The 22,633-nt window shown below is 39.4% G+C and overlaps 2 protein-coding genes, 1 long non-coding RNA gene and 1 pseudogene across 6 annotated transcripts; 2 read left to right on the top strand and 2 right to left on the bottom strand.

Moving 5' to 3' along the window:
- The first annotated feature begins 301 nt into the window (after positions 1 to 301).
- Positions 302 to 1,488, top strand: LOC103957606. 2 transcript variants are annotated; one of them, XR_007260978.1, is made up of 3 exons: positions 348 to 772; positions 968 to 994; positions 1,102 to 1,488. It is a non-coding gene; the product is annotated as an uncharacterized LOC103957606 (long non-coding RNA). The 2 variants fall into 2 exon arrangements; XR_007260977.1 differs by lacking the exon at positions 1,102 to 1,488 and having other exon boundaries at positions 302 to 772; positions 968 to 1,096.
- Positions 1,489 to 8,529: 7,041 nt separating this feature from the next.
- On the top strand, positions 8,530 to 11,436 carry LOC125480644 (putative disease resistance protein RGA4). The gene has a single exon (XM_048591645.1). It carries the CDS (start codon positions 8,552 to 8,554, stop codon positions 11,318 to 11,320), a length of 2,769 nt encoding a protein of 922 aa, XP_048447602.1. The 5' UTR covers positions 8,530 to 8,551; the 3' UTR covers positions 11,321 to 11,436.
- Positions 11,437 to 11,804: 368 nt separating this feature from the next.
- On the bottom strand, positions 11,805 to 13,857 carry LOC125480645. Of its 3 annotated transcripts, none has more exons than XM_048591647.1 (5): positions 12,917 to 13,857; positions 12,551 to 12,755; positions 12,409 to 12,464; positions 12,221 to 12,262; positions 11,805 to 12,131 (listed from the first exon to the last, which is right to left on the bottom strand). In XM_048591647.1, exons 2-5 carry the CDS (start codon positions 12,597 to 12,599, stop codon positions 11,958 to 11,960), a joined length of 321 nt encoding a protein of 106 aa, XP_048447604.1. In that variant the 5' UTR covers positions 12,600 to 12,755; positions 12,917 to 13,857; the 3' UTR covers positions 11,805 to 11,957. The 3 variants fall into 3 exon arrangements, with proteins under 3 accessions (XP_048447604.1, XP_048447603.1, XP_048447605.1); XM_048591646.1 differs by having other exon boundaries at positions 12,221 to 12,289; XM_048591648.1 differs by lacking the exon at positions 12,221 to 12,262 and having other exon boundaries at positions 12,917 to 13,856.
- A 6,509-nt stretch (positions 13,858 to 20,366) lies between these two features.
- On the bottom strand, positions 20,367 to 22,204 carry LOC125480646 (annotated as a pseudogene).
- Between the last annotated feature and the right edge of the window lie 429 nt (positions 22,205 to 22,633).

Genomic DNA, 22,633 nt, shown 5'->3' on the forward strand with positions numbered 1-22,633 from the left:
TCGCACTAACTAGCACTTATTCTAGTACTAGAATGCTAGTTTTTAATTATTCGTACTTTTATATTACTACTCTATTAGCTTCCGCACGTGCACATGGCTACGTCGCCTTTGTGTGACGGCCAGCACGCTCCTATCTCGGTCGGGGTGTGTCATGCAAGCCCTTTCTGATTAAGGTATATAATTTATGTTTTTCCTCAAAAACAATTTCTTGAACAAAAGTTTAAAATTTTTTGGGTCCTATTTCGTTTGCAGATCTATTTTATAATAATAATAATAATTAATTTTTGGGGTTTTTTTTCTGTGTTTGGATTTTTAGTGTGGGTATATGATTTGGTTTTTTATTTTATTTTGAGGGAGCAATGGTCATCGTTTTTTGCTGCTTTTATGTGTGGGTGCTTGAGGTTCCTCTCTCTCTCTCTCTCACTTTTTTTATTCAATTCATGATCGAATTTCATTTGTATGAATGTTGGATCTATTGTTTTGGCAAATTGTGCACTTTGTTTACTTCGATTAATTTTTTGTGGTTTGATTTGGTGAATTTTTGGAAAAATCCAAGTTCACTCCCGTACTGTTTGCAGCATGTCAGCGATGATTTAAAACATTTTACGGTGGACAATCAATTGGAAACAGCTTCAAATGGGAAGTTTTCGCAAGGGACGCATGTAAGTGGGGTTATGCCTGATGCTGATGGAGAATGCTTTTTGGAATTCCATTAAGGGAAATTTTGGGTTTTATTGAAGAAATTTTAAACCCGGAAAGCTTGGGTTTCCTGGTGAGTTCTTTGACATTTTTGGTTAGGGTTTAGTTCTTGGGTTCTCTTTTCGTTGTTCAAATTTTTGTGATTTTAATTTTAAAAATCTGGGTTAAAGAAATTTTTCTGAGTTAATTCATGATATTGTATAAAGTATGGCTTATTCTGTTCTCTGTTTATTGAGGTATGAATTTACTTGGAAATGTTTATATGCAGGTGGACTATGCCATTTGAGAAACTATGGTATTCATATGATTATTTTCATTTTATTTTGGATTTGTTCAAGTTCCAGTTTGCACGATTGTAAGATGTTTATCTAATTCCAAGTATGGTTTTGTACCAATATACAGTACTCAAACGCTCTCAACGAATACCCGCTTTCTCCCTCTCTCTCTCTCTCATGATAATTGATGCGGAGTACCAGACCCAGAGAAGGTAAGAATCTAGACTTCCCAAACTTGGCCTCCCTTATCGGCCGTGGAGTATCAACCGGTACACTTGAGCTTCCCAAACTATGTTGAAATATTTGAGAAATGCAGAGTAAACAAAAAAGAAAAGGAATTTTAGAGAGAGTGATATAATAGTTGCTCTGTAATTGTATGAATGAATTAACTATTCAACAGAGAGATAGTTAACAATTTATACAACAACTAATCACCTTGCTTAGCAGCTCAGTATCATGGCACATACTTAACAGACTAACAAACATTAACAATCTCTAAACTGATCTGCTGAGCTGGACCATTAACCTCTGTTTAGCTCTCATGGCAAATACTTTGAATATTCATTAGCAAAATATATAGGGTTAACTATTTAATGAATACAATTTTGATGGTTGATTGCATTTCGTCAGTTATAAATATGGTGAATCCATTATTCAATACTAGCTGAATGGTAACCTAAGTTGGCAGAATGGGGACGTAATGTGCACCAAAAATTATAGTTGAACTATTTTACGGTTTTGCTTTGAGAAATTCTCTGCTTGTTCTGCGAATCAATTCTCGGTTTCTTTTGCAAATGTGTCATTTTGACAAATTAAGCAAATAGTTTGAAATTCAAAATTTTAACGGTTTGTGCTGATGGAAGGTAGCGTTCCGTCGGTTGCATGGATTGAAAACAAAAAATATGCTCAGGAAAACTAACGAAAAGTTCTAAACAACTTTAGTTTTTAATAAAGATGATAAAATAAATTTGTAAGTGAATAGTACCAGGAGTAACTTTTCAAGGTAAAAATGTCTTTAACGTTAAAAGTTAACAGTATCGGAAGTGTTTCATTAAGATTCCCAACATGTTTTGCGCGTTGAACTTATTTTCAGTTTGTGGGCCCTTTATTCAAGCTTGTTTTCAAAAACTCCTACAGAAGCCCAACTGGTGCAAGAAATTGAATAGAAACTTCTTTATTTGCTGCTCATTTCGGAAGGCCAGTGCGAAAAACCTCCTATTTTAGATTGCAAATTTTGTGATGACAAAAGATAAAAGTGGCACATAATAAGTTTTTCTGCACTCTTTCTCTATTTCCAGAAATAGAACTTGATACAGTCACGGCCACGAAAACTTCACTGGAACCCTACCTGGTGCAAGTGACGAACTAAGAACTCCAATTGGGTGCTCATTTCTGAATGTCAGTTGGATAACATCCTATTTTCTATTGAATCTCTATGACCACTGCATTACAACATATCAGTGTGTTTTCTTCTGTGCATAGATAAAAAATCTTCGGCGCTCTTAGTCAAAAACTAGGTTCTATATATGGTCATTTCTTAAATCTATACTTTACTGGACCTGTTTATGCTCGGGTGATTAACCAATGAACATAAAGACATCCCCGATTTAAAACATTTCTCAAGAGAAACACATGTTCAAAACAACTTAAAACTCCAAGCATTAACCGAACAAAATGATGAGAAACCGGTAACAAAGAACAATTGCCCGAAATAGAAAACACTTTATATTCCTCCCCAGTTCTGAAAAGCCAGAGAATGTGGATAGCTAATCATCGAACAATTTAACTTCAGATATAATCTCACACTACAAAAAGCTATTGTGCTTCATTTTCAATACCCTAGGGTTACTCTTGTATGTATGCGTGTATGCAAAGGAGTAATTCTTAATCCAGCATGAATGTCACCTTTGGGCAGAATAGCGCCTGTTCCCTCATAAGGGCAGGGCTAAAGAGCGAGATATGAGTTTAGTGCATTGTGGGAGTGTGGGTTTGTTACTTTAACCATTTTTTCTATTCTATTCCAGTCTCATGTTAACAGCATGTGGTACACGTCATCAATCGGAACAAACTCAAATCAAAAACATAAATCTCTATCAATGTATAATCATTATTGTGATTCAACACTGCATTCTTCAACCAAATTATGAACAAAACAGCCAGGCCAATGAACACAAAATAATTGGACAAAAAATAAAATGAACAGAAAAATAAACTTAAAATTACAACGTAAACCACTCAAAGCAGAGTAAGTATTCAGACATCAACTTTAAGCCGAAAACTATGAAAGTTCCGAATCCTCAAATGCATTTCCAATTACAGTACAAACGCTTAAGCATAAACACCGAAGGAAAATGTACTTTCCCCAAATAACTCAATTTACAGTGGGAGGAGGGACCCATAATGCTTTTTGACATTCAAGTCTCTTTGAAAACAAAACTATTCAATTTGAGATTTTTTTTTTTTTTTAAATGGGTGCAAAGATAATTTTACATTTTGAATTGGGTTGGAGATGATAGTTTAGGTAATAAATTTAGGTTTAAAAAGATATTAGTTCTTAATTAAAAAATATTTAGAGATTTAAATAATAAATTGAGTGTAAAAAAAGATTAAATGAAACCAAATAAAATTTTCCATCCATTAATTCTTAGCAGCTCTCTGTGTAGATTATAGTATCATCATAAAAGGACATTATGATGTCTCATTATCCCTTTTACTTTTAGTGTATAATGTTGCTTCATTGCTAGTCTTCTAACGTTTACATAGTTTTGGCAATCTTCAAACTTCCATCAAAGCAATTTCAGTCTTTCATCTTACACCTTATAAGACGATGACACTCGACAAAATAGTAAAAACGTGCAGCGGTCTGCCTAAAATAAAAAAGAAAGGTGCAGCGGTCTGCTCCAAAAAAAAAAAAAATGTCCAGCGGTCAGCCCAAAAATAAGGAAGGTGCAGCGGCCTGCCGAAAAGGTTAAGAAACGTGAAGGACCCAGCTGGCATTAAAAATGAAATTTGAATTACTAAGATCAGCAGTAACATATTGACCAGTCTTTGTTTTTATTTTTTATATGGAATCATGTGGGAGTGTTTGGAAGTGCTGGGTGTAAACGTGCTTAGCCGGGTGTACAAATGCTCAAATGGCCAGTAGATTAATATAGTAGAGTGTGGGCCCGAAGAGTGGGAAAGATAACATGTGGGGAGATCCGGATTTGAGGGGTGGCCACGTGGTGGCGTGGGAACTCAAAAGTAGAGGGAAAGAAAAGGACAGGGAACCAAACCAACGGCTATAAATTGCAAATGGGTTTAATATATTGACCAGTCTTATTTTATACATGGACTGATGTGAGTGGCTGGATTAGAGAAGGGCATATAGAGATCAAAGACTAGCGGGACGAGTCATCTTTCACCAGGCAAAACCATATTCTCACTTACAAGTTTTTACTTCACTTCACTTCACTTCACTTTGCTTGGGTTTTTTCTTGTTCTGAATACAAGAAATGGCGGAAAGAGTTCTCATCAACATTGCAGAACGGATCATTGGGAGGTTAGGCTCCCTTGCTCTCCAAGAGATTGGATTGATTTGGGGTATTCAAGATGAGCTCAAGAAGCTCAAGGAGACAGTTGAAGGATTCCAAGCTGTTCTTGTTGATGCTGAGGAAAAGCAAGCCAACAATGAAGTCAAACTGTGGCTCCAAAGCGTAGAAGATGCTGTTTATAAAGCTGATGACGTTCTAGATGAGCTTAATACTCAAGTTCAGCGACGACAAGTGATGCGTGGCAATACTAAGCTGTCAAAGGAGGTACGCCTCTTCTTCTCTTGCTCAAATCAACTTGTTTTTAAGTGAAAGATGGGTCATTAGATAAAAAGATATTAATGAAAGATTTCGTAAGGTTGCATCTCATAGAACCTTCTTATAATATGACACACCCCGACCGAGATCAGGGCGTGCTGGCCGTCACTCGGAGGTGACGTAACCATGTGCATGTGCGGAAGCTAAGTAAAGTAATATAAAAGTATGAATAAATTAAAATCTAGCATACAAAGTACTAAGACAAGTACTAGCGTACGTGAGACACTAAGTTCAGAGCAAGACTACAACAGTCCAAAGAGAACACTACGACAATAATACACCCGAAGGTGACCCTACATTGGTGAGTATCTGTCAGAAATGCCGGGACGCCCTCTGGGAAGACCACCGCAACCGCTAAGCAACTAGAACCTGGAAGGGCGCAAAACAAAAGCGTGAGTGGGCAAAAACAAAGCTCTTTGAAAACCATTTCATAAAAGACATTATAACCCCTCGCCGTAAAACCTGTATACTTCCCAGAAAGTAAATGTAAGTACGTATACATATATAAGCTATAACATGTTCCAAGGTATGCCAATCGTACATAGTAATGCCATATCGAATTCTCATAATATAATGCAACGTTCAGGCACAACTCATATCAATAACATGTAATCTAGCAGCCGGGAGTCACCTAACGTGACCTGTACGGCTAAATCTAGAGCTCAAATCACAATCTCAATCACTAAACAACTGAACCTGACCACGATGTCGGAACCACCTAATGTGGTCTGTACGACAAGGACTGGGTGTGGCGTATATATATACGCTAAAGTGCTACGATCACGTGAAGGCTGGGCGAATAATCGCGGGTCACCTACGAGTCGGAACCACCTAATGTGGTCTGTACGACAGGGCTGGGCACCTAGCTTTGGATCCAAGCTGAGCATAAGGTGCGGTGAGGTGAACATCACGTGAAGGACTGGGCCCTGCTCAGGGCGGGAGCACTCACACGGAGGGTGCAGGTTATGAGCTCACTAATCATCTCAAATTATAATTGAATGTAAATACGAATAACCTTTACCTGGTACTTACCTGTGCGTCCACAGCACCCGATACACATATATATAAATGCATGCCACTACTAATGCATGTAATGATGCATGAACGACAAACATATAATGCATGGCATAAAGCAATTAACCTTTCCTAACCAATTTCTGGGAATATAAACGTATATAGGTATATACGGAAAACCAAAAGCCCACTCACTGATATGGGGAAAGGTCGTAGCCCCCCTGCCTCGAGTGAATACGCTCGTCCTCGGAGTACGTATCACCTATACGCGAAAAAGCTACGAAAACGTCAATTTCAAAGCACATAACCAACTCTTCGTAATAATTTCTCATACATTGCTCAAAATGGACAAATGAATATACCAACGTGATCTACACAACCTCACGATCACACACATATTTTTAAAATAATTTTTGGACCACGCACGCGCCCCCACGCGCCTGATCACGCACGGACCCACGCGCCCCCACGCGCGGTCACGTGCACTGCACACCGACGGAATATTCCGTTGACTGACGCCGTTAGTCCTGTAGGAATATTCCGTTAAAAGTTAACGGAATATTCCCCTGTCCTCTCCGGCGAGTCGCCGCCGTCTGCGCCGTCGCCGGAAAACTGGAAAATTTTCAAACTTCGTTTTCTCACTCGTTTTTCAACCATTTTTCACGTTCTTTATACCAAAATGAAGCTTAGGACTAGTAGAATCACGTTAGACTACTTTTAAGGCCTAAAAATCATGGAATCTCACCTGCAACAACGATCTAAGTTCGGCCAACTTTGGAACTAAGCCTTCCCGACGTCCAAATTCACCCAACGAAGCATTCCCAAGCTCCTTAGAACCTCACCAACACATCTACAAGCTTAGAATGTCCAAAAACATGCTAGATTAATTTTGCATGAATAGTGCTCAAAACGGAGTTCGTCGAATCGACGTGAAAACGTAAGATTCCTCACCTGAAAATGGTATGGTTGTGCTCCTCTCGACTTCACGAGTTCGATGATATAATTTGTTTCTGGATTTGTGAAGGTTTGATTATATGTGTATGTGTGTCCGTGTGTTTGAAGAGAGAAGAAGAAGATGATGAGGAAGAAGATGAGCTCGGGGAGAGAGAGAGAGTATGAGACAGAGAGACAGAAAGGAGTGATTTAGGGAAAAGAAAAAGAAAAGAATGATGATAGTGTAGGTGTGTGTGATCCAATACATATCACACCACACAAAACAACACTAAACATAATTTTTCGATCTAGGGGTAGAAAAGTAAATTCACACGTACGTTTCATTTGTTTCGGGACGGGATGTCACATAATAACATAAGCTTATTGATATCCACTTATTAGGAATATAGCAAGACTCTCAGTAACTCATAATTAACTGTCATAAGTCCTCTACATTATTGTTTTGAATGTTTCATATAACTTAACATTCCAAAACTCTATTAAGTTATTTATACAATTCTATCAACGTGATAACTGTGTCTGCTCAAATTCTTACATGTGCGCATTTTCCTTTCTAGCTCAAATCAACTTGTTTTTGGGTTAAAGATGGGTCATAAGACAAAAAAATAGGAATAATTAGGTCTGATCCCTAGTCACCAATGTTTCTTGATTGAAACATTATTGGTTTTAAATTTTTGTTTGAAGTCCTTTCACTTCTGTCCATATCAAATTCTTAAAATTAATCAAATTTCACGTCAGATTTTCAATCATTATTTAATTTCCTTTTATGTCATTTATGTTTAGAATAGTCCATTATATTTGCTATAACGCTTATGGATACCTTTTTTTTTTTTTTTATCTAGATGGATACGTTCTTTTGAAATTTATAAATACGTATACTTGTACTCATCTAATTATACGGGTGCATTTTTTTTTTTAATAAAAAGATTAGGGTTACACACATTTAAACAATTTTCTTTTGGGAGGATGTAGGAATTGAACCATCATTGTATATGGCAATTGTATGGGTATTTTCTTTTAGCAAGTTACTACAATTACATCTTCCGTATCAATGTAATAGGTACAGTTGCAATTGTTTAAATTGCTGCTAGATCCTCTCTATTGTTCTATTTTTCTACCCATATTATAATCTCTCACATCTTAAAAAGTAAAAAAAAATAAAAATATTATTTGTCCCCTCACTTTATTCCTAAAATAATGTCTAATAAATATTCAACCAAAAAAAAAAAAAACATTGTCAACTTCACAAAATATTGAAAAATGAAAATTTCAAAGAAAAAAAAAAGCCACTTTTTTACTCCACCTATCCACCCAATATCTCGAGCTATCCCGTCCGTCCGGTAAAACCTCCACCTCTCTTTCTTGCACTTCCCCCAAACACCCATATCCATAATCTACCTACTATCAAAAAAGGTACATCTCTTCTTTCTCTAGCTCAAATCAACTTGCTTTTGGGCTAAAAGATGGGTCGTAAGATGATATTAACAAGAGGTTTGGTGAGATTGCATCTCATAGAACATTTTCATAGTCACATTAGCCTATAATATCCACCTATTAGGAATACAATAGGTCTCTCAATAACTCAATTAACTGTAATAAGTTCTCTACATTATTATTTTGAATGTTACATATAACTTAATCTTACAAAACTCTATTAACTTAATTAATACAGTTCTTTCACATTGATGATTATGTCCATTCAAATTCTTACAGGTGCACCTTTTTTTTTCTGGCTCAAATCAACTTGTTTTTGGGCTGAAGATGAGTCATAAGATAAAAGATATTAACAAGAGGCTGAGTGAGGTTGCAAATCGTAGAACCTTTCACTTAGAAGTAAATCGTGAAGATACACGATTTGTAAAGAGAGAGAGGGTCACTCACTCATTTGTTCGTAAGGAAAATATTATAGGGAGAGATAAAGATAAAATGGCAATTATCCAACTTTTGTTGGATTCCATCTCAACTGAGAATGTGTCAACCATTTCCATAGTTGGAATTGGAGGATTGGGAAAAACTGCACTTGCCCAACTCATATTCAACGAGGAGGTGATTCAAAAGCATTTTGAGTTGAAAATATGGACATGTGTCTCTAATGTATTTGATTTGGATATAGTTGTTAAGAAAATCCTTCAATCCAAAAATCATGACGAGATTGAGCAGTTGCAAAATGATCTTAGGGAAAAAGTAGATGGGAAGAAGTACCTACTTGTGTTGGATGATGTCTGGAATGAGGATCGAGAGAAGTGGCTTAGCTTGAAGAACTTGTTAATGGGCGGTGGAGAAGGTAGTAGAATACTAATAACCACTCGTAGTAAAACCGTTGCGACGATATCAGATGCAGCTAAATCATACACCTTAAAGGGTTTGAATGAAGAGCAAAGTTGGTCTTTATTTAAGAAAATGGCTTATAAAGATGGAAAGGAGCCAGAGAATCCAACAATTAAGGCAGTTGGGGAGGAGGTTGCAAGAAAATGCCAGGGAGTGCCACTCGCTATAAGGACAATAGGTGGGATGTTGTTAACCAAAGATGACGAAACTGATTGGTTGAATTTCAAAGAAAAGACACTTTCAAAAATAAATCAAGAACAAAATGATATTTTACCAACACTTAAATTGAGTTATGATGTGCTCCCATCACATTTGAAGCATTGTTTTGCTTATTGTAGTTTGTTCCCACCTGATTATGAGATCTCTGTACAGAGATTGATTAGACTTTGGGTGGCGCAAGGGTTCATTAAGTCAACTGATGAAAACAAGGGTTTGGAGGATGTTGCATATGAATATTACAAGGAGTTGTTGTGGAGATCGTTTTTTCAAGAAGAAGAAAAAGATAATTTTGGTATAATAAGAAGTTGTAAAATGCACGATCTCATGAATGAACTTGCAATCTTAGTGTCGGGGGTTGGAAGCGTCGTAGTTGAACCAAACCAAAAGAATTTTCATGAAAAGCTTCATCACGTATCTTTCAATTTTAATATTGATTTGTTGAAATGGGAAGTACCAACTTCCTTGCTAAAAGCAAATAAGATACGAACTTTTCTTTTTCCTCGCGAAGTGTCTCGCATACATAGAGATTCGTCATTATGTGATTCATTTTGTGCTACAATTATTTCAAATTTTAAGTCATTGCGTATGTTGAGTCTTAATGATTTGGGAATTATAAAAGTACCCAAATGTCTTAAAAAAATGAAACATTTGAGATATCTTGATCTTAGTGGGAATCTCATGGAGAGACTTCCAGATTGGATAGTTGGACTTTCGAATTTGGAAACACTAGATCTCAGTTCGTGTGAAAGGCTTGTGGAATTGCCTAGAGACATTAAAAAAATGATCAACTTAAGGCATCTCATGTTAAATGGGTGTGGTAGATTGAGTGGAATGCCACGTGGAATTGGTGAATTGAATGGTGTTCGTACATTGAATAGATTTGTTTTGAGCGAAAGCAATTGTTTGGGGAGGGGCGGTAGTGCTGGTCTTGCTGAGCTGGGGACCCTTAAGGAATTAAGGGGTCGCTTAGAGATAAGGAAATTGAGGCATGTGGTGTCAGAATCAAATGTTGGTACATCTCTCAAGGACAAAGAGCATCTCCATTCTCTGTCTTTATACTGGAAAGATATAAGCTCGTTGGATTTGACGTGGAAACATGGAGAAGATGTAAACGGAGTTGAAGAGGAGGATATTATAAAGTCAATGGAAGTATTGCAACCCCATTCTAATCTAAAGTGGTTGTCCGTGCATGACTATAATGGTGTGAGGTTTGCGAGTTGGTTTTCTTCTCTCATAAATATTGTTAATCTCCAATTGTGGGATTGTAAGAGATGCCAACGTCTTCCACCCTTGGATCATTTGCCTTCCCTTAAGTCTCTTGAGCTATGGAATTTGGAGAAGTTGAAGTACATATCAGAGAAAGAGAGCAGTAATAGTATGAGTGATGAGATGATGAGGATCTCATTCTTTCCCTCCCTGGAGACACTCAAGTTATACATTTGCCCTGTTCTGAAGGGATGGTGGAGGGCCCACACTCATAACAGTGCTTCTTCTTCTTCATCAACGGAAAATCTGTCGTTGCCTTCTTTTCCTCGTGTTTCAATATTGTATATCATTAATTGTCCTAATCTAACTTCCATGCCTCTGTATCCAAATGTGGAGAGAATAGATCTTGCGCATACCAGCTGGAAGGTGGTTGATTCCTTGTTTGTTAGAGGAGCATCTGATATTACACATGATGTTGGTGTTGATGTTTCTGCCTCTTCTTCTTCCCCTCATTTCTCCAAATTAACACGTCTGCAACTTTTTGGAATTGAGGATTTGGCATCACTTCCAGAAGAAATAAGCAATCTCACATCACTGCAGCACCTTGAATTTAGTAATTGCTCTAATTTGGCATCACTACCAGAAGGGATTCGTGGACTCCCCTGTTTAAATAGATTAAAAATTCAGTGGTGCCCCATGTTAAGCGAAAGATGCAAGAAAGAAACAGGTGAAGACTGGTTTAAGATTGCTCACATCCCACACATTGACATTTATTAAGGTGCGTTTTCTAACTTGTTTCAATTCACACTAGCCTAATTCAATATAAACTACGAAATATTCAAATGCCAATCTCATTTCTTAATTTTATTCTTCATTCATCATCACCAGCATTTTACTTTTTCTTTTCAAATGACATTACCATGTGGATCAAAGTTTCCGTCGTCCATACTTTTTAACTTCAATTTTTTTTTTTAATCTCTCTTTAATTTCCTTCTTTTCAATTATAGTCTTATATGCAGCGGATGGAGCGTCAAACCTTTTGGATTCAATACGTGATGGCCACGTTGACTGCTTGGAGTGGTTGTTTATGTGTTTTTTTTTTTTTTTTTTTATCATCGGGGTTTAGGTACTATGTCCTACCTGTTGTAATGTTTTTTCTTCAGTAATATAATATGGGCGTGAGGGCCTAGCCCCCAGCTTTGACTGGGTTCCAGCCCTCTTTAAATATTTCTTTTTAATATAACTCCAACAACAGCGACCATCAAAAGAGCTTCCCAGACCGACATGATCTCGTTGCCATAATAATCCTTTGTACACAGGCAATTCTAAAACCATAAGATACCTAAAACAAACCTACTGATATTACAGAATGGTTTAACCCAAAGTTACTTAATTCAAACACCGAACGCAAACCCTAAGCACCTTGATAGTCCTTAAACCCGGGAAAGAGTTGCAGAATCCCAAAGCCACGCTTGAAACGTCTGAAGTTGAGGGTTGAGCTTAAGTTGTTCCATGAGTGCATTAGCTTCTTTCCACTCATCTCAGCTTTCAATGTGGCATTTTCAGCACCCCAGATCGCATCATCCACCTAAAAATATTGCAAAAGAAAAATGTTTTAGCTCCTTAATCCAAACAGCAAAAGAAAAAACACAGAAAATTAAGTAAACAGAACGCAACTGAACTTGCACAGCTGCTTCTCAAATTCACGAAATGTTGCAGCTGCGCGGCAAATTCATCAGGTAATTTCTGTTGCCAATGATTTTCTATCAAATGAATTCATTTTGTGTTCAAATTCTAAATAATAATAAGAAGGATACCATGAATTTTCTTTATCCAAATCTTGTAATTAATAATAAGAAAAATACCATGAATTTCATTTTGGGAAGCTGTGCAACATACCCTCCTCTGGTGAAAACATATCCTACAATGCAGCAAGAAATAGAGTAAAAGGAATAATAGTTGGTTTCCATCTAGAACCTCAAAACCCCACTTTAGTCTTTCTCTTACGGGAGGAAACAGCATCTCCGGTGAAAGTGCATTCGAACTTGGCATCCATTCCTCCATCATACTTAGAAGCAACCACATCCTGAAAGTAAGCCCCCCAACGAACTTCCCATCCATCCACTGACTCCGGAGTCTTGAACTTTACAGTTGTAAGTTTGCTCTTGCTACTCTTTCCTGCTCATAATTGCACCATTTTGTTGTTATAGTCCTGCAATGCAAACAGTCAAAAGCTTCACATAAGCAACTCTCGAAGGGTAAAATTCAAATCCAACATTGAACCAACCCATGAACTTAAAAGACATCAAAACTGAAACAGATTACTATATGTCAAAAAGGAGTATTTCAAGGATATGGCAACAAGGATCACACCTGAAATGCTTTAGTAAGATTGAAGCCCCTCTTTGATCAACCCTGTAGAGGTCTCCGCTGATAGTAGAAAGTGCAGTAGCACAATAGATAATCTTGTTACAGACAGGGTAGCAGTATCACCCACATCCCCAGTCAATGGCAAGACAGATATGAAAAAAGAGAGAAAATGATAACACCCACCATTTAAAAAGAACAACAAAAAAATATCTTGCAAACCCTTGATTTATCGGTAAAGCACATCAGAACCAAACAGTTAAGAAAATAATTTAAAACCAAATCTATATTTCTAATCAGAAAGAGCATTTCACAAAATTCCAGATCTGCTACACCATCAAAGGACAGACCGAATAGGAAAACGACATCATTCATTATCCAGATTGAAACAACAATCCCACTAAAATTGACTACTCATAAGAATCTCATTCCACAAAACTTCTTCAGTCCAGGCCTAAACAACTGCAAGCAAAAAAAAATCCCCAAGATACATACTTTCATCCAAATCATCCACCGCCATTAACAAAAGCACAACCTATATCTTCCTTCGGCTAAGATTACGGAACAAATTGAAACCCTACTCATTCCCAATCATGCTTTTGGAATCAGAATAGAAAGGAAACTTGAAATTAGAGGATCATACAAAACTGGGCTGCGGATTGGACTCGTGCTCGGAATCGACCTCTTCCTCTTCCTCTTCCTCTTCAGATAGATCACCGAATAAGTTCTACATCACCGATGTGTCATTTTGACAAATTAAGCAAGTAGTTTGAAATTCAAAATTTTAACAGTTTGGGCTGATGGAAGTGGCGTTCCGTCAGTGGCATGGATTTAAAAAACAAAAATTGTTTTACACGCTAGACTTTCTTCCAGTTTGTGGGCCGTTTATTTAAGCTTGTTTTCTCTTAAGCTTTTGTTCTTTTATTAATTTTCATGTTCTTTTTATTTGAATAAAGTTGTTATGTGATTTTTGGTTATATTAAAATTAGTTCAAGCGGTTTGACATTGTACAATTAACATATATTTAATACTGACGATTGATGACGATCGTATGATCATGATTTAATCTAGACTTTTCCTTACCAAGCAATTAAGATGTATTTACTTATACACTAAGGCCCTGTTTGGCAGATCGGATAAAGAATCGGATATGATTAGTTATACGGACCCGAGTGTTTGGCGTTCACTCGTACTAAATAAGCGCCGGATTAATTTAACCGGTCGGATAGGATAACACGGTATACACCCGCTTAATAAAACCAACCAAAACGCCCGGATTATTTAGTTGGGGAAGAAGAATATGGGAGAGAAAGAGAGGGAGTTTGGGGGGTGTGGTGGAGAGAGCTGGGGAACAATTATTTGGGATTCTTCTACCGTCGGGGAAGAAGAAGGGAGAGAGAGGGAGGGTGTTTGGGGGGTGCGGAGAGACCTGGGAACAAAAAAATGATTTCACTTTTTTAAATTTTTTTTTTTTTAAGTTTGATGCCTCCTATCTAGTATAATATCAAACACAGTATAAATAATACAGTCACTAGTCCGATACTGCACCAAACACCCGACTAATTTAGTCAGTACTATTCGGTGGCTATTTATCCTATCCAACAGAAATAGTCAGTACAGTCCGAGCTGCCAAACGAGGCCTAAGTTTTGCTAACAATATGTTGGAAAACTGAATACTTACAACACATCCAAATCTCTCTTACATGCTTTTGTAATGGTCTAATCTCTCCAATCCCACATTTTGCAATTCATCTCTTATTAATTTGGCGTCAATCTCTTGAGACATAGAAACCTCTTGCTCAAACTAACTCGTATGTAAAGGGATGTTTGGTATTATATTTTTATCCAATTTTTTTGTTTTGAAACTAATGTGTATTAAGTAATTTAGCTACATTTATTATTTATTTAAACAAAAAAATTAGATGCAATGAAGATCCCAAATAGGCCCTAAGTAACCTCAGCTGAGTGGTGCACAAATCAGAGCCCATCTTTTTCTAGTGAGCTATGATAAACTCAATTGGATACACTATAGTAAGAACATTTGCCAGTTGATGCTTAGACTTTACAAAAGTCAAATAAGTTAAAATGTCGATCAACTTCAACATGTTTACGTTGATCATGTTGAACAGGAGTGCGAGTGGGATTGTAGAAAGCCTAGTGAAGTTAACCCAAGTTTGCATCAGTGCCAAGGCCGAACTTGACATTTTACCATGGCTACAAAAACTCCTACAGAAACCCAACTGGTGCAAGAAATTGAATAAAAACTTATTATTTGCTGCTCATTTCGGAAGGCCAGTTCGAAAAACCTCCTTTTTTAGATTGCAAATTTTGTGATGACAAAAGATAAAGTAGAAACAAGGAAAAGAAATGATAGCAAATACATTAGCGCCTCGATCACTATATGCCAAACATTTCTGAAGAGAAACTCATGTTCAAAACAACTTAACACTCCAAGCATTAACCAAACACACTGATTAGGAGGATGAAAGAGAAAACCTGTGACAAAGATGTAAACACGAGAAATTCCTGAAACACAAGAGACAAGAATACGTGTACAAAATATATTTTTGTATTAATGATTTTGGGGTTACAATCTCTTTGTAATTTGGTCCTCTGATTCTATCTTCGTAGGATGTTGGTTTGTGGATGAGTTGTTGATCCAAAGGGCCGTCGGGGCTTGATCTAAGGATGAACAGTTGATGAATAGATCTTCAAGGGGCGTTGGGCTTGATCTTGAAGGTTGATGGATGAACGGATCTTCAAGGGCTTCTGGGCTTAATCTTGAAGGATGAACGGATGTGTGGATTTGTTGAGGTTGTTGATCCAAAGGGGCCGTTGGGGCTTGATCTTGAAGGTTGATGGATGAACGGATCTTCAAGGGCTTCTGGGCTTAATCTTGAAGGATGAACGGATGTGTGGATTTGTTGAGGTTGTTGATCCAAAGGGGCCGTTGGGGCTTGATCTTAGGATGAACGGATGATGAATGATGAACACTTTCTTCAAGGGGCCGTCGGGGCTTGATCTTGAGTTGGTGGGAATTCTTCAAGGGCCGTCGGGGCTTGATCTTGAAGGTTGATGGATGATGAACGATGAACACTTTCTTCAAGGGCCGTCGGGGCTTGATCTTGAGTTGGTGGAAGTTCTTCAAGGGCTGTTGGGGCTTGATCTTGAAGGTAGATGGATGATGAACGATGAACGCTTTCTTCAAGGGCCGTCGGGGCTTGATCTTGAGTTGGTGGAAGTTCTTCAAGGGCCGTTGGGGCTTGATCTTGAAGGTTGATGGATGATGAACGATGAACACTTTCTTCAAGGGCCGTCGGGGCTTGATCTTGAGTTGGTGGAAGTTCTTCAAGGGCCGTCGGGGCTTGATCTTGAAGGTTGATGGATGATGAACGATGAACACTTTCTTCAAGGGCCGTCAGGGCTTGATCTTGAGTTGGTGGAAGTTCTTCAAGGGCCGTCGGGGCTTGATCTTGAAGGTGGATTTGACGAAGAACGAAGATTGCTTTCTTGATCCTTCGGGATTTGCTTGAGAGCTTTAGAGTTTCAAGGCTTCTTTCTTTCTTTCTTCCTTCCTTCCTTCCTTCCTTTTTTTTCCAAAATGAATGCCTTTGGCCTCCTATTTATAGAATTCCAAAACTTGATTTTTGGATTTAAATAATCAGATGAAATAAATCATTTCTGCCAGGTATTGACACGTGTCCTATTTGATGACTTTTCCAATTTATTTCGATTTTTCGTTGAATCACACGCTACATGTAAAATTTATGTGACACGTGAACGTTGAAATTTTAATTATTGGTCAACATTCATTTCACCGAAATTTTGATGTCTACAAATGCCCCCACTTCAAGGCGCGTCGTAGACATGTGCTTGTCACGTGTAGAAGATGCGTTTTGAAGTCCCTTAATGTAGATGTCAACCCAAGGGCTGTCGAGGCTTGATCTTGAATTGGGCTGGAAATCTCTTCAAGGGCCATCGAGGCTTGATCTTGAGTTCGACTGGAAGATTTTCTGATTTCCTCCAATCGTTGATTTTCCGCAGGCTTAATCTTGAACTGGGTTGGAGGATTCTTTTGGTCTCTTCCGAAGGTTTGAACTTACTCCTTTGATCTGGAGTTGAATTTGATTCAAGGGTGGTGAACACTTGATTTTGAATCGGACTTGTGATTTCTTCAAGGGCCATCGAGGCTTGATCTTGAACTGGGCTGGAGGATTCTTTTGGTCTCCCCCTATCGTTGATTTTCCTTTGTGCTACTCTTGAACTAGGCAGCAGGATTCTTTTGGTCTTCCCAGAAGGTCTGAGCTTACTCCTTTTTTTCTGTTTCTTTGTTCAATCTCTCCAATTCGTATTGAAGAGGGTTAGAGGATAGCTCAGCATATGCAGTCGTAGCTTGTCTCCACATGCTTCAATGCATCATTTTCACTTGCCTTACTTGCTCCCCTTTGCAGAAGTGGTATTTCCTTATGCAGGTTTAGCATCTTCTCTTGTACTATTTGTTCCTGATGCAGGAGTTGAATGCAAACCTTGCATTTGAATGGACCATCACTTCTTGGTGGCAGCGCAAGTTTGAGTGGAGGTTCCGACATATTGCTTTCTCTGTCCTTGTCCTGGCAGGTGAGAACAAGGGCAAAGGAAAAGATAGGGGAAAAGCATGATATGAGATACCTTTGCTTTCGCCCTTGATGATATGAGATACTTTTGCCTTGGTGTCATTTGTTTGCAAGGGTATTCCCGGAGAGGAAGAAAACTGAGCATTTTGAGATGCTTTGCTGGGAGTGTACTCTCGGAGGTGAGGAAGAGTTGGGCAATTTTTTTTTTCAGGTCTGCCTTGCCATAAAAGATGAAGGTCGACATATATAGGGATTTCCTAATAGCAAGTGGTGGTACTGTTCTTTTACCCTTGTCGACAAACGTTTTGATCCCGCAAATTCGGCTTTTTGAAATAGTGACGACTCTTCAATCTTTGAATACGCCTCTTTGATTTCTGAACGACGCCTCTTCGATTTCTGAACGAGTGCCTCTTTTGACAAAGCTGCACGCGTTTTCTGAAAAGCAGAGAAAATGTCGCCGAACTTTGCGCTTGTCAGCTAAAGATGTGTAGCTGCGATGATGACCTCCACGTGATCTTTTGACAAAGTGGCACCCGTGCTCTGAAAAGCCGCGAAAGCGTCGCCAGCCTTCACGTGTTTTCAACTTTGTCGGAGATCTTTTGACAAAGTTGAACGCGTTTTCTGAAAAGCAGAGAAAGCGTCGCCTAACTTACGCCGGAAAATCCAGCTTTTGAGATTTGCGGAGCGATGTCTCTTCATTTTTTTGAATAAGCGGCCCTTCGATTTTCTGAACCAACGCTTCTTTGATTTCTGAGCAAGCGCCTCTTCGATTTCTGAGCAAGCGCCTCTTCCTTTTTATAGAGGTATTGATCACCTCTAACATGCACACTTTGAAGGTTGCTCATTCCTGAAAATCATCTCCGGCCTTTTGAGTTTTAACTCCATCCACCCATCTCTTTTAACACCTTTGAAAAATGGCTAACCCATCGAACCTTAGCTTAGAATTGAGTCTCAGCAGTGATCCGGTTGCGCCGCTTCAAGGTAATGTATGGTGCCCTTCTTTCTTATCTTCTAACGGTCCTCTTACAGGTGAAGACTCCGTGATGCAGGACGCCACAATAGCTACAATAGTAGCTAGGAACCTCCTTACTCCAAAAGATAGTAGGCTGCTGTCGGGACGGTCCGATGAGTTGGCCGTTCAAGAGTCCCTCGCTCTTAGTGTTCAGTGTGCGGGCTCTGTGTCCAACATGGGCCAACGCCTACTTGCTCGGTCCCGTCAGGTGGAATCATTGATGGCAGAGGTGGAAGATCTTAAGCAGGAGATTAAACAGCTTAAGTACGAGAATAGAAGTTTGCATGTGCTTGCAAATAACTATTCGTCGGGCATGAAGAGGAAGCTTGATGAGATGCAAGAATCTCAAGGTCGCATTCAAAGTGACCGTCAAAGGCTTGCGTCTTTCTTCCAGAGGCACATTTTTCCGGCGTCATCAAGCGTTCCACCAAGTAATGGGGCCTCGAATGATCTATCTTCGGTGCCTCCGGCTCCTGGAGTTTGGCCAAGTAGTGGGGCTTCAAGTGAACGACCTTTGTGAAGGCTCCATCTTCCTCTTTCTTTGTTAGATACATTTTTTTTTTTTCGCACTTGTAATTGCTCTCGGTGTGCCTGGCACCGTGTGAGTTTCAAACTCTACAAAATTACAACTTGTATATAACAAATATGTCCACACATGAATGATGACCTTCATTACTTTCTTTACTTTTAATTCCAAAACTTGTACACACACACGCATATAGGCCACTGCATGGCCACTGCATTTTGCTCACTGCCTTGCATCTTCCAATTTTGCTAATTTAAACAATTGGCAGCTGATGCTGCCTTTGAAAGATGCTTCCCAATATCATCATTGCTATCTTTTTTTTTATTATTCTTCTTTTTGAAAGATGTTTCCCAACATCATCATTGCCACCTTTTTTTTTTCTTTTGCCTTCACGCCTGAAGCTTTTATAATTATATATATATATATATATATATATATATATATATATTTCAGATGGTGCCAGAAGCATCATCATTGTTTTTTTTTTTTTTTTTTTTTTTTTTATTATTATTATTCTTTTGAAAGATGCTTCCCAGCATCATCATTGCTACTTTTTTTTTATTTTTTATTATTCTTTTGAAAGATGCTTCCCCGCATCATCATTTTTTTTTTCTTTAAATGGCCATCTGCAAGGTTGAGTTCGTGGGTGAAAACCCAGGCGAGTCAGAAGACGGAGGAGATCTTTGGGTGTGAGTTGACAAACTTTGATTTTGTCAATCACATTCAAAGGCAGCAGCAGAGGCAAGCAGACGGATGAGATCTTTGGATGTGAGTTGACAAACTTTGATTTTGTTGATCACATTCAAAGGCAGCAGCCATGGCGGAGGTGCAGAAACAGCCAGAGCTTGAAGTAGTGCAAAGCGTCGAGCTTCACGATCGGCTAGTCGTTTGACAGCGGTCACTGAAGTTCTTCGCCGATTTTGACCACGGTGGCCAGAGTGAAGCTGAGGGACTTGCAGGTGCTAGGTGATGAGCTGTTGTTGGCGAGAGGAGAAGGTGACTTGAGAAGCAAAAGGTGACGGGATCCATGCTGTGGACAATGAAGGACTTGAAGTAGATGTCGAAGATGCTGAGCATGTAAACGGCATAGAGAACTACGTCAAGCACTACCAGCCATTTCTCTTTCCTCTTCCTTCGTGATCTTGTTATCTTTTTTTTTTCTTTGTTCTGTCATCTTTCTTTGCAGAGGCAGGAGTTAAAAATGCATCAAGCCCAAAAGGATCAGACAACTCATCATACAAGCCAGCTTAAACAGCAGATGTCATTGCACCAGTGCTTATTAATGTAATAAAAACAATCAAACTATCAAGCGACAAGGTTCGAAGAACCTCCTGCAAGGGCCGCGATTGGGGCCGCTGTGATTTGGGCCTCGGCCACCTGGAGCAGGCCAGCTGCCACTCTCCTCGCCATATCCTCGACCGACACCTTCACTACATCCCTCCTCATGCCAATGTCAGCAGCATACCTACTAGCACAGTAGACTCCAATGGCAGTTGCGGCCATCCCATAAACATTGGTTGTGACAAGACGCAATGGCGTGGAGAGAACATTGTTGTAAGACTCCACAACAGATGTAGATACCTGAGGAGAAGGGTACACAGTGGATCCCAGCTTGGATTTCTTTCCGTAGTCAACCGAAAGCTGCTCCAGAAGCAACGATCCGAGACCCGATCCGGTACCGCCACCGACGGCCTTGAAAACCAAGAACCCTTGAAGCCCGGTGCAGTTGTCCGCGAGTTTCCTGACGGCGTCGTCGGTGGTAAAGGCACCTGGGAAGACGGGAGAAGAGGGAAGGAATGATAGGGAGGAGATCCGATTGGGTTTCTGAAACATGGCTGCTTGCGTTGGATTTGTAGCTGCTCCTTTTTGATTAACCGGAGCGAATGCAATCTTCAGTGCTGCAAACATTTCTTTCCTCCAACCGAAGGACACTGTGCTCAGCCTTGCATCGAGAATCTGCTCTGGGGTTTCGCCTCTTGCCGGAGCATTATGCACCCACTTCACCAAATCTACCCCCTCATCAAAGGCTTCATCTACTGGTAATTTGGTTGTAAGGATCTCAAGCAAAACAACACCGTGGTTATAGACGTTCCCGGGCGCTGTAACTTATATTGTATATGCATATTCCGGAGGAATGTAGCCAAAGGAGCCTGCAACTGCACTGATACTGGCTGTGCCTCTGGTTGAATCCAAGAGCTTCGAGATCTCAATCTCTCCAACCAAAGGCTTGAAGTTAGCATCTAAAAGAACATTACCAGTAGAAATATCAAGGTGGATAATCGCCACATGATGAAGGAAAGCCAATCCTTCTGCTACTCCAATGGCAATAGAGAGTCTTTTGGGCCAGTTAGGTTCATACTCGGGCAGCTTGGTGGATTCATGAAGAAGCTGAGATAATGTCCCATAGGGCAAGTAATGATGCAGCAAAAGAGCAACATCTTCGTAAATAACAAATTCGATAGGACGCACTAGGTTGTCATGACAGAGTTTGCTCAACCTTTCGAGCTCTCGAATCATCTTATTCTGGTGATGAATGATTGTCCTGTCCATAGATTTCAGTCTCTTCATTGATATAATCAGCCCCGACGGCATAACAGCCTTGTAAATTGTGCTAAAAGTCCCGGTACTGATCTTGTTTGAATCCTTCATGGTTGCTTTAACAGCACAATCAAGATCTATCTCCGCCGCTTCTTCTCACAGAAGGGAAAGAAACCGAAACCGACGACGCTTTCGACGAAGAAGATGAAGAAACTGGTGCTGGCTGGTTAATGGGCTGAGGGCGGAACTGCTGAAGCATAGGCAACCCGAATCGCTGATGAGGCAAAATCGAGGTGGACGGAAACGAAGACTCGGAGCCTGAAAGTGATGACCCAGATGAGAAGTCTATCGGAGATAACGGCGAAATCGGAGAGGAGTGCTGGAAAGTTCTGGCCTGGTGGGTGCGGGCGAGGAAGGTCTGGGTCGTCGATGTTGAAGACGAGCTTCTCGTTCCAGTAAGGATTGAGGTCTTTGGGCTTGGTCTGAGTCCGCTGTCGCTGCCCCTCGAAGTCCACCTCAACGAAGGGACTCGCAAACCCGTCGCCATCTTTGGGCATCAGGTCGCTTGCGTCGTGAACTTCCACCACGAGTTTAGTACTGGCCATGGCTAGCTCGGCGGAGCTGAGAGAGCTCAGAGGAGTTTGTCTGGTAAAATGGAAGGGTAGCTAGAAGGAGTGGGAGTAAAGGAGAAGAGGAAGAAGACAGAAGTGGTGGGGCTTTGAGGGCCGGGCCCCGGGCCTGGATTTGTATATATATTGTATATATTTCCTTCTGTTTGTTTTTTTGTTTTTTTTTTTTTTTTTTGTTTTTTTTTATTTGAAGTGGACAATGACCACTTGTAGGTGTCAAAGAATATGTAATTTTTTTTTTTTTTTTAAATACAAAGTAATATTTTTTCCTTGTAATAAAAATGACTTTTATTTGTAAGTCTTTAATAAAACCCTTATTTTTTATTTTGATGTGACTGTACTTGAAGTTTTGAAGTTTCAAGTTGCCTACGTACTCTTCCAAAGAAGAGATCAAGTCATAACGTA

The sequence above is a fragment of a genome, unplaced genomic scaffold, assembly GCF_019419815.1.
Source record: "Pyrus x bretschneideri cultivar Hongxiangsu unplaced genomic scaffold, Pyrus_bretschneideri_v1 Contig347, whole genome shotgun sequence".
Lineage (NCBI taxonomy): Eukaryota > Viridiplantae > Streptophyta > Magnoliopsida > Rosales > Rosaceae > Pyrus > Pyrus x bretschneideri.